This window comes from Dendropsophus ebraccatus, chromosome 10 (genome assembly GCF_027789765.1).
Source record: "Dendropsophus ebraccatus isolate aDenEbr1 chromosome 10, aDenEbr1.pat, whole genome shotgun sequence".
Classification (NCBI taxonomy): Eukaryota; Metazoa; Chordata; class Amphibia; order Anura; family Hylidae; genus Dendropsophus; species Dendropsophus ebraccatus.
The window spans coordinates 95,904,233-95,915,584 of NC_091463.1; the positions used below are offsets into that span (position 1 = coordinate 95,904,233).

Here is an 11,352-nt window from a genome sequence, read left to right on the forward strand (position 1 = left end):
TGACAGGACCACTACAATACAGCTAATACATTGCAAATAACCTGAACATTTTAATTTTCTGTCTTTAATGTAAAAAATTTTTTTATAAATTCCGTTTCTCACAATAATTTGTGAAGGAGTCTAATTATGTAAACTTTATTTTTAGAGATTTTGCCAGTCGCATGGCACAACTTGCTAAAGGAGATGGGGTGGATCTACAGGGTCAAGCTGAGGGATCCCTGGATCGTATCACTGCTCTTGGCACTCGGGCCATTTCTGACCTGATTCTGCTCGACATAAAGGTACAGACCTGTTATCTCATCGGATTGGCTCACTTTCATATATAGGTGCTGTATTCAGGGGTGATTCTAGCCTCTCTGCTGCCCGAGGCGAACTATAGAATGACGCCCCCCCCCCCGGTCAATCCGCCCACATTATAATCCACTACTGCCCCCCCCCCCCCACTGCTGTCCCCAATAAACATAATGTTTGGTCCCTTGCTGCACAGAGGATGTCAGGAGAGGAGGGGGCTGACTTTATAGGAGAGGTCCCAGCAGCACAGAGGATGTCAGGAGAGGAGGGGGCTAATCCTATAGGAGAGGTCCCAGCAGCACAGAGGATGTCAGGAGATGAGGGTGCTAATCCTATAGGAGAGGTCCCAGCAGCACAGAGGATGTCAGGAGAGGAGGGGGCTAATCCTATAGGAGAGGTCCCAGCAGCACAGAGGATGTCAGGAGATGAGGGTGCTAATCCTATAGGAGAGGTCCCAGCAGCACAGAGGATGTCAGGAGATGAGGGTGCTAATCCTATAGGAGAGGTCCCAGCAGCACAGAGGATGTCAGGAGAGGAGGGTGCTAATCCTATAGGAGAAGTCCCAGCAGCACAGAGGATGTCAGGAGAGGAGGGTGCTGATCTTTTAGGAGATGGTCCCCCTCTTCCCCCCTTATAGATGGTCCCCCTCTTCCCCCCCTTATAGATGGTCCCCTCTCCCTTATAGATGGTCCCCCTCTCCCCCCCTTATAGATGGTCCCCCTCTCCCCCCTCCCTTATAGATGGTCCCCCTCTCCCCCCTCCCTTATAGATGGTCCCCCTCTTTCCCCTCCCTTATAGATGGTCCCCCTCTTCCCCCCTTATAGATGGTCCCCCTCTTCCCCCCCCTTATAGTTGGTCCCCCTCTTCCCTCTCCCCCCCCCCCCTTATAGATGGTCCCCCTCTCCCCCCCCTTATAGATGGTCCCCCTCTCCCCCCCCCTTATAGATGGTCCCCCTCTTCCCTCTCCCCCCCTTATAGATGGTCCCCCTCTTTCCCCCCTCCCTTATAGATGGTCCCCTTCCCCCCCTATAGATGGTCCCCCTCTTCCCTCTCTTCCTCCCTTATAGATGGCCCCCCCCCTTATAGATCGTCCCCCTCTTTCCCCCCTCCCTTATAGATCGTCCCCTCTTTCCCCCCTCCCTTATAGATCGTCCCCCTCTTTCCCCCCTCCCTTATAGATGGTCCCCCTCTTTCCCCCCTCCCTTATAGATGGTCCCCTTCCCCCCCTACCTTATAGATGGTCCCCCTCTTTCCCCCCTCCCTTATAGATGGTCCCCTTCCCCCCCTACCTTATAGATGGTCCCCCTCTTTCCCCCCTCCCTTATAGATGGTCCCCTTCCCCCCCCTATAGATAGTCCCCCTCTTCCCTCTCCCTCTCCCTTATAGATGGTCCCCCCCCTTATAGATGGTCCCCCCTTATAGATCGTCCCCCTCTTTCCCCCCTCCCTTATGGATCGTCCCCCTCTTTCCACCCTACCTTATAGATGGTCCCCCTCTCCCCCCCCCCCCCCTGCACAGCAGATAAAACAAAAACAAAAAACAGCACACAACTCACCTACCCTCCGTTCCCCCGTCGAGCCTCTCTGGTCTGGTCCAGGCTGATGTGCGGCTGCCCGGGGTGTCCCGTCCTGTCCCCGGCAGCGCGCGCATCACAGAGCTCCCCGTGCGCCTGTGACTTCCGGCGCACAGGGAGCTCTCTGATGCGCGTTCTGCCGGGGACAGGACGGGACACCCCCGGCAGCCGCACATCACCCGGGGGACTAAGGCTGCATTCCCACGTTCCGTGATCCTGACGGATCACAGACGTGGAATGCATGTACTGGAGCCCCCCCCGCGCCCGGGCAGTATCTGTAATGAGATGCTGTGAGCGGGGGGGACTGTATTCATAAGCGCCGCGCTGTAGTATCAGCACGGCGCGGCTGATTTAGTACAGCGGGGCGCTTATGAATACAGTCTCCCCCGCTCACAGCATCTCATTACAGATACTGCCCGGGCGCGGGGGGACTCCAGTACATGGTACAATCAGTGGCGGATTATAATGTGGGCGGCCGCCCGAACCGCCCATATTATAATCTGCCACTGAATGCCGCCAGAGCCGTTTTAATACATTGGTGGGCCCAGTGCACAGCCCTCAAGAGTGGGCCCCCCCTTCCCTTTCGGCACATTGTATAATGTACTGAATTTGCCCCCACACTGTATCAAGAGCCCCAATACATACAGTAGTTACCTTATAACACTATTTCCACAATACAGTGATTACATATTACATAAAAACTGCACTAAACAAAACAGAAAGATATCACCAATGATACCATTACATAATACCGCCACATCATGACCCCTAACACTACAATCCTATAACAGAGTGCAGTTACATCCAGTGACTCACCGGGGGCGTTTTCTCCAATCAGAGTCTGTCACCTTTTCTTTTTCTCTCCATCCAGCCTGGGCCACCTTGAAGTCTTCTCCTGGCTGTGAATCTTCTCTCCAGAATCTGCCAGACAAATATTTTAGGCTCCAACACATCCAGTAGTTAGGTCCCTTGTACTCCTATACAGTAGTTACACCCCTCTGTACCCCTACATAGTTACACCCCTCTGTGCCTCCATAGTTTTAAGGTGTCCCTGTAGTATATAGACCCTCATGTGCTCCTCCAGTTATATACAGCCCTCCTGTGCGCTCCCCCATTAGTATATAGCCCCCCTGTGCACTCTCCCCAGTAGTATATAGCCCCCCCTGTGCTCTCCCACAATAGTATATAGCCCCCCTGTGCTCTCCCACAATAGTATATAGCCCCCCTGTGCTCTCCCCCAATAGTATATAGTCCCCCTGTGCTCTCCAATAGTATATAGACCCCTATGCTCTCCCACAATAGTATATAGCCCCCCTGTGCTCTCCCCCAATAGTATATAGCCCCCCTGTGCTCCCCCCAATAGTATATAGCCCCCTGTGCTCCCCCCAATAGTATATAGCCCCCTGTGCTCTCCCCAATAGTATATAGCCCCCCTGTGCTCTCCATAATATATAGCCCCCCTGTGCTCTCCCCCATAGTATATAGACCCCTGTGCTCCTCAATATGATATAGCTCCCTGTGCTCACCAATAGTATATACCTCCCCTGTGCTCCCCAATAGTATATAGTCCCCTGTGCTCCCCAATAGTATATAGCTCCCCAGTGCTCCCCCATAGTATATATTCCCCTGTGCTCCCCCATAGTATATAGCCCCTCTGTGCTCCCCAGTAGTATATAGCCCCCTGTGCTCCCCAGTAGTATATAGCCCCCTGTGCTCCCCAGTAGTATATAGCTCCCCTGTGCTCCCCAGTAGTATATAGCTCCCCTGTGCTCCCCAGTAGTATATAGCTCCCCTGTGCTCCCCCATAGTATATAGCTCCCCTGTGCTCCCCCATAGTATATAGCCCCCCTGTGCTCCCCCATAGTATATAGCCCCCTGTGCTCCCCCATAGTATATAGATTCCCTGTGCTCCCCATAGTATATAGACCCCTGTGCTCCCCAGTAGTATATAGTCCCCTGTGCTCTCCCATAGTATATAGGTCCCCTGTGCTCCCCCATAGTATATAGCTCCCCTGTGCTCCCCCATAGTATATAGCCCCCTGTGCTCCCCCATAGTATATAGCTCCCCTGTGCTCCCCCATAGTATATAGCCCCCTAAGCTCCCCCATTGTATAAAGCTCCCTGTGCTCCCCAGTAGTATATAGCCCCCTGTGCTCCCCAGTAGTATATAGCTCCCTGTGCTCCCCCACAGTATATAGCTCCCCTGTGCTCCCCCATAGTATATAGCCCCCTGTGCTCCCCCATAGTATATAGATTCCCTGTGCTCCCCATAGTATATAGACCCCTGTGCTCCCCAGTAGTATATAGTCCCCTGTGCTCTCCCATAGTATATAGGTCCCCTGTGCTCCCCCATAGTATATAGCTCCCCTGTGCTCCCCCATAGTATATAGCCCCCTAAGCTCCCCCATTGTATAAAGCTCCCTGTGCTCCCCAGTAGTATATAGCCCCCTGTGCTCCCCAGTAGTATATAGCTCCCTGTGCTCCCCCACAGTATATAGCTCCCCTGTGCTCCCCCATAGTATATAGCCCCCTGTGCTCCCCCATAGTATATAGATTCCCTGTGCTCCCCAATAGTATATAGCTCCCCTGTGCTCCCCAATAGTATATAGCTCCCCTGTGCTCCCCCATAGTATATAGTCCCCTGTGCCCCCCCATAGTATATAGCCCCCTGTGCTCCCCCATAGTATATAGATTCCCTGTGCTCCCCATAGTATATAGACCCCTGTGCTCCCCAGTAGTATATAGTCCCCTGTGCTCTCCCATAGTATATAGGTCCCCTGTGCTCCCCCATAGTATATAGCTCCCCTGTGCTCCCCCATAGTATATAGCCCCCTGTGCTCCCCCATAGTATATAGCTCCCCTGTGCTCCCCCATAGTATATAGCCCCCTAAGCTCCCCCATTGTATAAAGCTCCCTGTGCTCCCCAGTAGTATATAGCCCCCTGTGCTCCCCAGTAGTATATAGCTCCCTGTGCTCCCCCACAGTATATAGCTCCCCTGTGCTCCCCCATAGTATATAGCCCCCTGTGCTCCCCCATAGTATATAGCCCCCTGTCCTCCCCAATAGTATATAGCCCCCTGTGCTCCCCCATAGTATATAGCCCCCTGTCCTCCCCCATAGTATATAGTCCCCTGTGCCCCCCCATAGTATATAGCTCCCCCTCCCATATAACATTGAAAAAAACAAACACTGTTACTCACCTGGGTCCACGCGTTCCTCTTCTCTTCCCTCCTGTGGCCGCACTTCCTGCGGTCACAAGAGGCTGCACTCCCCTTACCCTCGCGCCGACGCTCCAGTGACGTCGGGTGCTAGAGGGAGAGCGCGGCCTCTTGTGACCGCAGGAAGTGCGGCCACAAGAGTGAGTGACTGACAGGGAGGGAGCCAATGGCTCTCTCTCTGTCAGTGTCGCTGCTGCTGCAGCGCTGAAGCGCCGCAGCAGCAGCGGGCGGGGGCAGCGGGGTTAGCCCGGGGGGCCCGGCAGGGGGCGCCATGGAGGGGTAAGTAGATTACCCATCCATGGCGCTCCCCCCTGACAGGCTGGTGGCCGGAGCCCTGTGCGACCGCATTGGTCGCACATAGCAACGGCCGGCCTGCTCGGGGGGGCCCCTTTAACCAGTGGGCCCGGTGCACGTGCACCATGTGCCCTCTGGTTAAAGCGGCCCTGAATGCCGCCCCCATTAAGATAGCTGGTGGCGCCGCCTGAGGCAGACGACTCAGGTCGCCTCATCATTGCGGCGCCCCTGGCTGTATTCAGGGTGTATATATATATATATATATATATATATATATATATATATATATACATATATATAATCGATCCCATGAACCATTGAACCATCGCTCTATGAGCCAAACATGTGACAGTCGTGTGTCAGATTTTTTAATGAACTTTTCAATACAACTGGTCTTTTTCTCTTTTGGTCATCCAACACAATAGCCATTCTCCAAAAAGATTCTGGGTCGGCGATGGCTGAACAATTCAGAGGCGTGTGATGGGATTGTATCCATCTTGGGGGAGCGTACAGCTGCCTTGCGCAAACTAAGCCCAGGACCTTACCAGGTAGGTGTCCTCGAGGGTAATCAATGTGCTTGTATCCAAGTCTCTTGGAGACAGTGTAAGAGATTGATGATGTTCTGCTTTTTGATCCAGGCCACCATATCAGAGCTTCATCGCAGGATTGTGCTCGAGCTGGTTCGTCCTCTTATACAAGGCAAAATGTCCTGCACCACTTCAAAGGCCAGAAGGAAAGTGGCCACCAAACTGAGAGAAGAGTCTAAGCAGCTGGGGCAGATCTTCAGCAGGCTGGTAAGAGATGATCTCTGTTGCTGTAATCCTGATCAGGAGCCCCAAAGGCTTCTCCATCATAAAATATCACTGCCCACCCCCGATACTGAAACATGTCTTCTGTTCTTAGGAATCTCCCCAAACCACCTTGGACCAGGTCATTCCCCGTCTCACTGAGATCCTTGTTCTAGACGATACGGCATCTATCCAGATGGAAGTTGGGATGCTGGTGTCCGACTTCCCAGATTTCAGGTCGGTGCATATCCTAGATATCATCAAAAGTGTACAGTAAGTTAAAGGGGTATTCCACTCAAACATAACTTTTGATATGTTGCTGCCCATTGATATGTTGCTGCCCATGGTTAGACTAACAATTCCTTCCATACTTGTTATTATCTATTCAGTCTCCTTCCCCCAGATCTCAGCTGCTGCTTTCTGCTGAAGACACAAAAATCTGTATGTGAGCTTTTCTCTCTGTCTCCCCCCCCCCTTCTGAGATGGCTGATGTAAACAAGTCCCTGACTGGCTTTATCTGCAACATTGTAGCTTCTTTGTTATGCAGTGAGGGTTATTGTAAGTCAACTCAGACTTAAAATAACCCTCCCTGCATTACAAAGAGGCTACAATGTTGCAGATACAGCCAGTCAGGAACTTGTTTACATCAGCTGTCTCAGAGAGAAAAGCTCACACACAGATTTCTATTTATTCAGCAGAAAGCAGCAGATGAGAACTGGGGGAAGAAGACTGAATAGATAATAACTAAGTATGGGAGGAATTGTTAAGGCCCTATTCCACGGGTCGTTTAGAGGAGCAATATCGTTCGTATTCGGCCGATAACGGCCGCTACGAACGATATTCGTCCCGTGGAATAGAGTTTAACGATCAGCCGACATCGTTCATGTCGGCTGATCGTTGCAGTCGCTTGTTTTTCAACATGTTGAAAAACAAGCGACTGATATAGCAGCGATCTGCTGCCGTCGCTCCGTTGAATAGGACCGTCGGCAGCAGATGCTGCTATATCCTATGGGCTGCCCGGACGATCAGCGATCCCCCGGGCAGCCCCCCCAGCAGCTCCCCGCCGCCCCTCCCGCACTCACCCGCTCGCTGCAGCCGCGTTGAATAGCGGCGGCAGCGAGCGGGGAACGAGGAGCAAACGAGCGCTAATAGCGCTCGTTTGCTTCTACAAACGACTCGTGGAATAGGGGCATTAGTCTCACCATGGCAGCAACATATCAGAAGTTATGTTTGAGTGGAATACCCCTTTATTATGTTGAATGTTTGTAATCTCTGTGATGTTTGCCTGTATTTGTTCTCCCTTATACCTGTTGATGACTTTTCATGCTCTTCTCTTCTCAGGAAGCGTCATCTGTCTTCTTTACTGGATGTTCGTGGCTTGTGGGACCCAAGCTCCAGGCAGCAGATCTTGGGTGTCCTCCATGACTTAGAAAGTGTCGATGCTTTGCCTCTTTCCCGGAGTGCTCCAGGTTTCTTCTCTGAGATCGGCATCACACGGGACACCCGCTGCCTAAACATCAGTTTCTCCAGAGCCTCCCAGTTTGGTCGCAGGACTCTCAGTCGGCTCCACCATCGGCAAAGAAATATTTCAAGTCCTTCTGGTGGTGGTTTAGGCAACGGTGAAGAAGATACACAGCTCTAGACGCCCACAGCCTTGTACGGCCAGGGTCACGGTTAATAAGGCGGCAAGCGGTGGAGATATCCGGAAGTGATGGACGTGAGAGCTCCCCCTGTGTCATGTGACAGCCACATCACCAGGTTGTCACTATAGTTGTTGGCAGGAGCCCGAGTCTTGTCCTCCAGCAGGCTGGCCACAGTCATCGCCTTCTGTTTCTGCCATGGAGATTTGTTGTGGACTCGGAAAGGACTAACGTCCCCAGCAGATGCGGTCTATGTACATGTAGAATATATTCTGATGATTCAATGATAATAAAGATTAATTTAACAATAGATGATGTTTCCTTATTCCAGACACAATCCATAAAACGGCCAATAACTGGTGATAGGTGGTAGATTGGCAGATATTTCTATTCATACACGCTTGACGTTGCGGAGAGTCCCTTCAGCCCATGTCATCATCCCTCTCATCTCCTGAGTACTTTTAGGGGGCTGAGACCAAAAACCGACCCCACATGCCAAATGGACCCGCAGAGTAGAAGAGTCAAGTTTTCTTTGGCCAATTGAGATACTGGGCACCCGAGGGGTTAAAGGGGTCAAATAAATTCTTTCAAATAACTGGTGCCAGAAAGTGCCTGAGATTTGTCAAGTGGTGTATTCTCTCGTCTTCCAGTATCAGCTGCCGTATGTCCTGCAGGAAGTGGTGTATTCCCTCCAGTCTGACACAGTGCTCTCTGCTGCCACCTCTGTCCATGTCAGGAACTGTCCAGAGCAGGAGAGGTTTTCTATGGGGATTTGCTGCTGCTCTGGACAGTTCCTGACATTGACAGAGGTGGCAGCAGAGAGCACTGTGTCAGACTGGAAAGGATACACCACTTCCTGCAGGACATACAGCAGCTGATATGTACTGGAAGAATGGAAATTTTTAATAGAAGTAAATTACAAATCTCTGGGACTTTCTGGCACCAGTTGATTAGAAAGAAAATATTTTTTGAGTGAACAATCCCTTTAATCACATACAGTAATGACATTAGTGTGTCCATTGAGACACACTATTTAGCTTTTGTGCCAAACACTTTCACATACAACATGTGGCGGGGGACATGTGAGGCTCATCAGGCGCCAGAGGCCACTGACCCCTGCGGACCCCATAGCTATGTCCTTGTCTTATCTACTGCACACATCCATTTACTACAATGACTTCCTATTCAGTCATATCTTCCTCCAGATCCTGAGATCCCCAAGAAGCACATAACACTACAGGACGGCTCTTACTCACCAGCGGCGGAGGTCAAGGTGGGGTCTTGGAAGTGTTTTATGACAGACTTTTATGGGTCCTGGAATGTTCTCCCCAAGGTGACAGGGAAGTGTCAATGAGGGATACAGCAAAATAAACAGGATACAGGAGGGAACAGGCAGGCAGAGGTTACTGCCACATCCTGTTTAGATGGCTGATAGGACAGTGGCCATGTGCACCGACTTAACCCTGTCAGTAAAAGAATATAGACATAAAAAATGTAATAGAGGGACATTATTATTATTATTATTATTATTATATACTGCAATGATAGAGGAGAGGTCACTATTATATACTGCAGTGATAGAGGAGCGGTCACTATTATTATATACTGCAGTGATAGAGGAGAGGTCACTATTATATACTGCAGTGATAGAGGAGAGGTCACTATTATATACTGCAGTGATAGAGGAGAGGTCACTATTACTATATACTGCAGTGATAGAGGAGAGGTCACTATTATTATATACTGCAGTGATAGAGGAGAGGTCACTATTATATACTGCAGTGATAGAGGAGAGGTCACTATTATATACTGCAGTGATAGAGGAGAGGTCACTATTATTATATACTGCAGTGATAGAGGAGAGGTCACTATTATTATATACTGCAGTGATAGAGGAGAGGTCACTATTATATACTGCAGTGATAGAGGAGAGGTCACTATTATATACTGCAGTGATAGAGGAGAGGTCACTATTACTATATACTGCAGTCATAGAGGAGAGGTCACTATTATTATATACTGCAGTGATAGAGGAGAGGTCACTATTATATACTGCAGTGATAGAGGAGAGGTCACTATTATTATATACTGCAGTGATAGAGGAGAGGTCACTATTATATACTGCAGTGATAGAGGAGAGGTCACTATTATTATATACTGCAGTGATAGAGGAGAGGTCACTATTATTATATACCGCAGTGATAGAGGAGAGGTCACTATTATTATATACTGCAGTGATAGAGGAGAGGTCACTATCATTATATACTGCAGTGATAGAGGAGAGGTCACTATTATTATATACCGAAGAGATAGAGGAGAGGTCATTATTATTATATACTGCGGTGATAGAGGAGAGGTCACTATTATTATATACTGCAGTGATAGAGGAGAGGTCACTTATATACTGCAGTGATAGAGGAAAGGTCACTATTATTATATACTGCAGTGATAGAGGAGAGGTCACTTATATACTGCAGTGATAGAGGAGAGGTCACTATTATTATATACTGCAGTGATAGAGGAGAGGTCACTTATATACTGCAGTGATAGAGGAGAGGTCACTTCTATATACTGCAGTGATAGAGGAGAGGTCACTATTATTATATACTGCAGTGATAGAGGAGAGGTCACTATTAATATATACTGCAGTGATAGAGAGGTCACTATTATATACTGCAGTGATAGAGGAGAGGTCATTATTATTATATACTGCAGTGATAGAGGAGAGGTCATTATTATTATATACTGCAGTGATAGAGGAGAGGTCACTATGACTATATACTGCAGTGATAGAGGAGAGGTCACTATGACTATATACTGCAGTGATGGAGGAGAGGTCACTATTACTATATACTGCAGTGAGGAGGAGAGGTCACTATTACTTTATACTGCAGTGATAGAGGAGAGGTCACTATGACTATATACTGCAGTGATGGAGGAGAGGTCACTATGACTATATACTGCAGTGATAGAGGAGAGGTCACTATGACTATATACTGCAGTGATGGAGGAGAGGTCACTATGACTATATACTGCAGTGATAGAGGAGAGGTCACTATGACTATATACTGCAGTGATGGAGGAGAGGTCACTATTACTATATACTGCAGTGATGGAGGAGAGGTCACTATTACTATATACTGCAGTGATGGAGGAGAGGTCACTATTACTATATACTGCAGTGAGGAGGAGAGGTCACTATTACTATATACTGCAGTGATAGAGGAGAGGTCACTATGACTATATACTGCAGTGATGGAGGAGAGGTCACTATTACTATATACTGCAGTGATACTTGCAGTGATTACACTTCCTTTTAAACACCAGTATTTTTGTCAATATTTTTAGCCACAGAAAGGTGCGGGTCCAAAACACATAAGAGATTTCATCTTTCCATTATAGTTTTTCTGTGTGCCGCTTCCTCTCCTAGTCCTGGTTTACAAATACCGACCGAAATACCGGCGTGTGAAAGTAAGACAGATCATAAAACACAATGTTCTTTATTATGCAGACCGGCTATATATAGGCCTATAAATATAACTCTGTGG

General features: G+C 49.1%; 1 protein-coding gene and 1 long non-coding RNA gene across 8 annotated transcripts in view; one reads left to right on the top strand and one right to left on the bottom strand.

The window, feature by feature from the left end:
- Window positions 1–8,114, top strand: part of EXOC3L2 (exocyst complex component 3 like 2) — a 38,288-nt gene extending 30,174 nt beyond the window's left edge. For all 7 annotated transcript variants that reach the window (XM_069985542.1, XM_069985543.1, XM_069985541.1 and 4 more), the window contains 5 exons: window positions 146–281; window positions 5,802–5,924; window positions 6,015–6,170; window positions 6,280–6,401; window positions 7,506–8,114. In XM_069985542.1, the coding sequence (XP_069841643.1) occupies window positions 146–281; window positions 5,802–5,924; window positions 6,015–6,170; window positions 6,280–6,401; window positions 7,506–7,806 (838 nt within the window). In that variant the 3' untranslated portion in view covers window positions 7,807–8,114. The remainder of the gene's footprint in view (window positions 1–145; window positions 282–5,801; window positions 5,925–6,014; window positions 6,171–6,279; window positions 6,402–7,505) is intronic.
- LOC138802351 (uncharacterized) lies at window positions 5,997–9,160 on the bottom strand. The gene is made up of 3 exons (XR_011364752.1): window positions 9,061–9,160; window positions 7,472–8,076; window positions 5,997–6,414 (listed from the first exon to the last, which is right to left on the bottom strand). It is a non-coding gene; the product is annotated as an uncharacterized lncRNA (long non-coding RNA).
- Window positions 9,161–11,352: the final 2,192 nt, after the last annotated feature.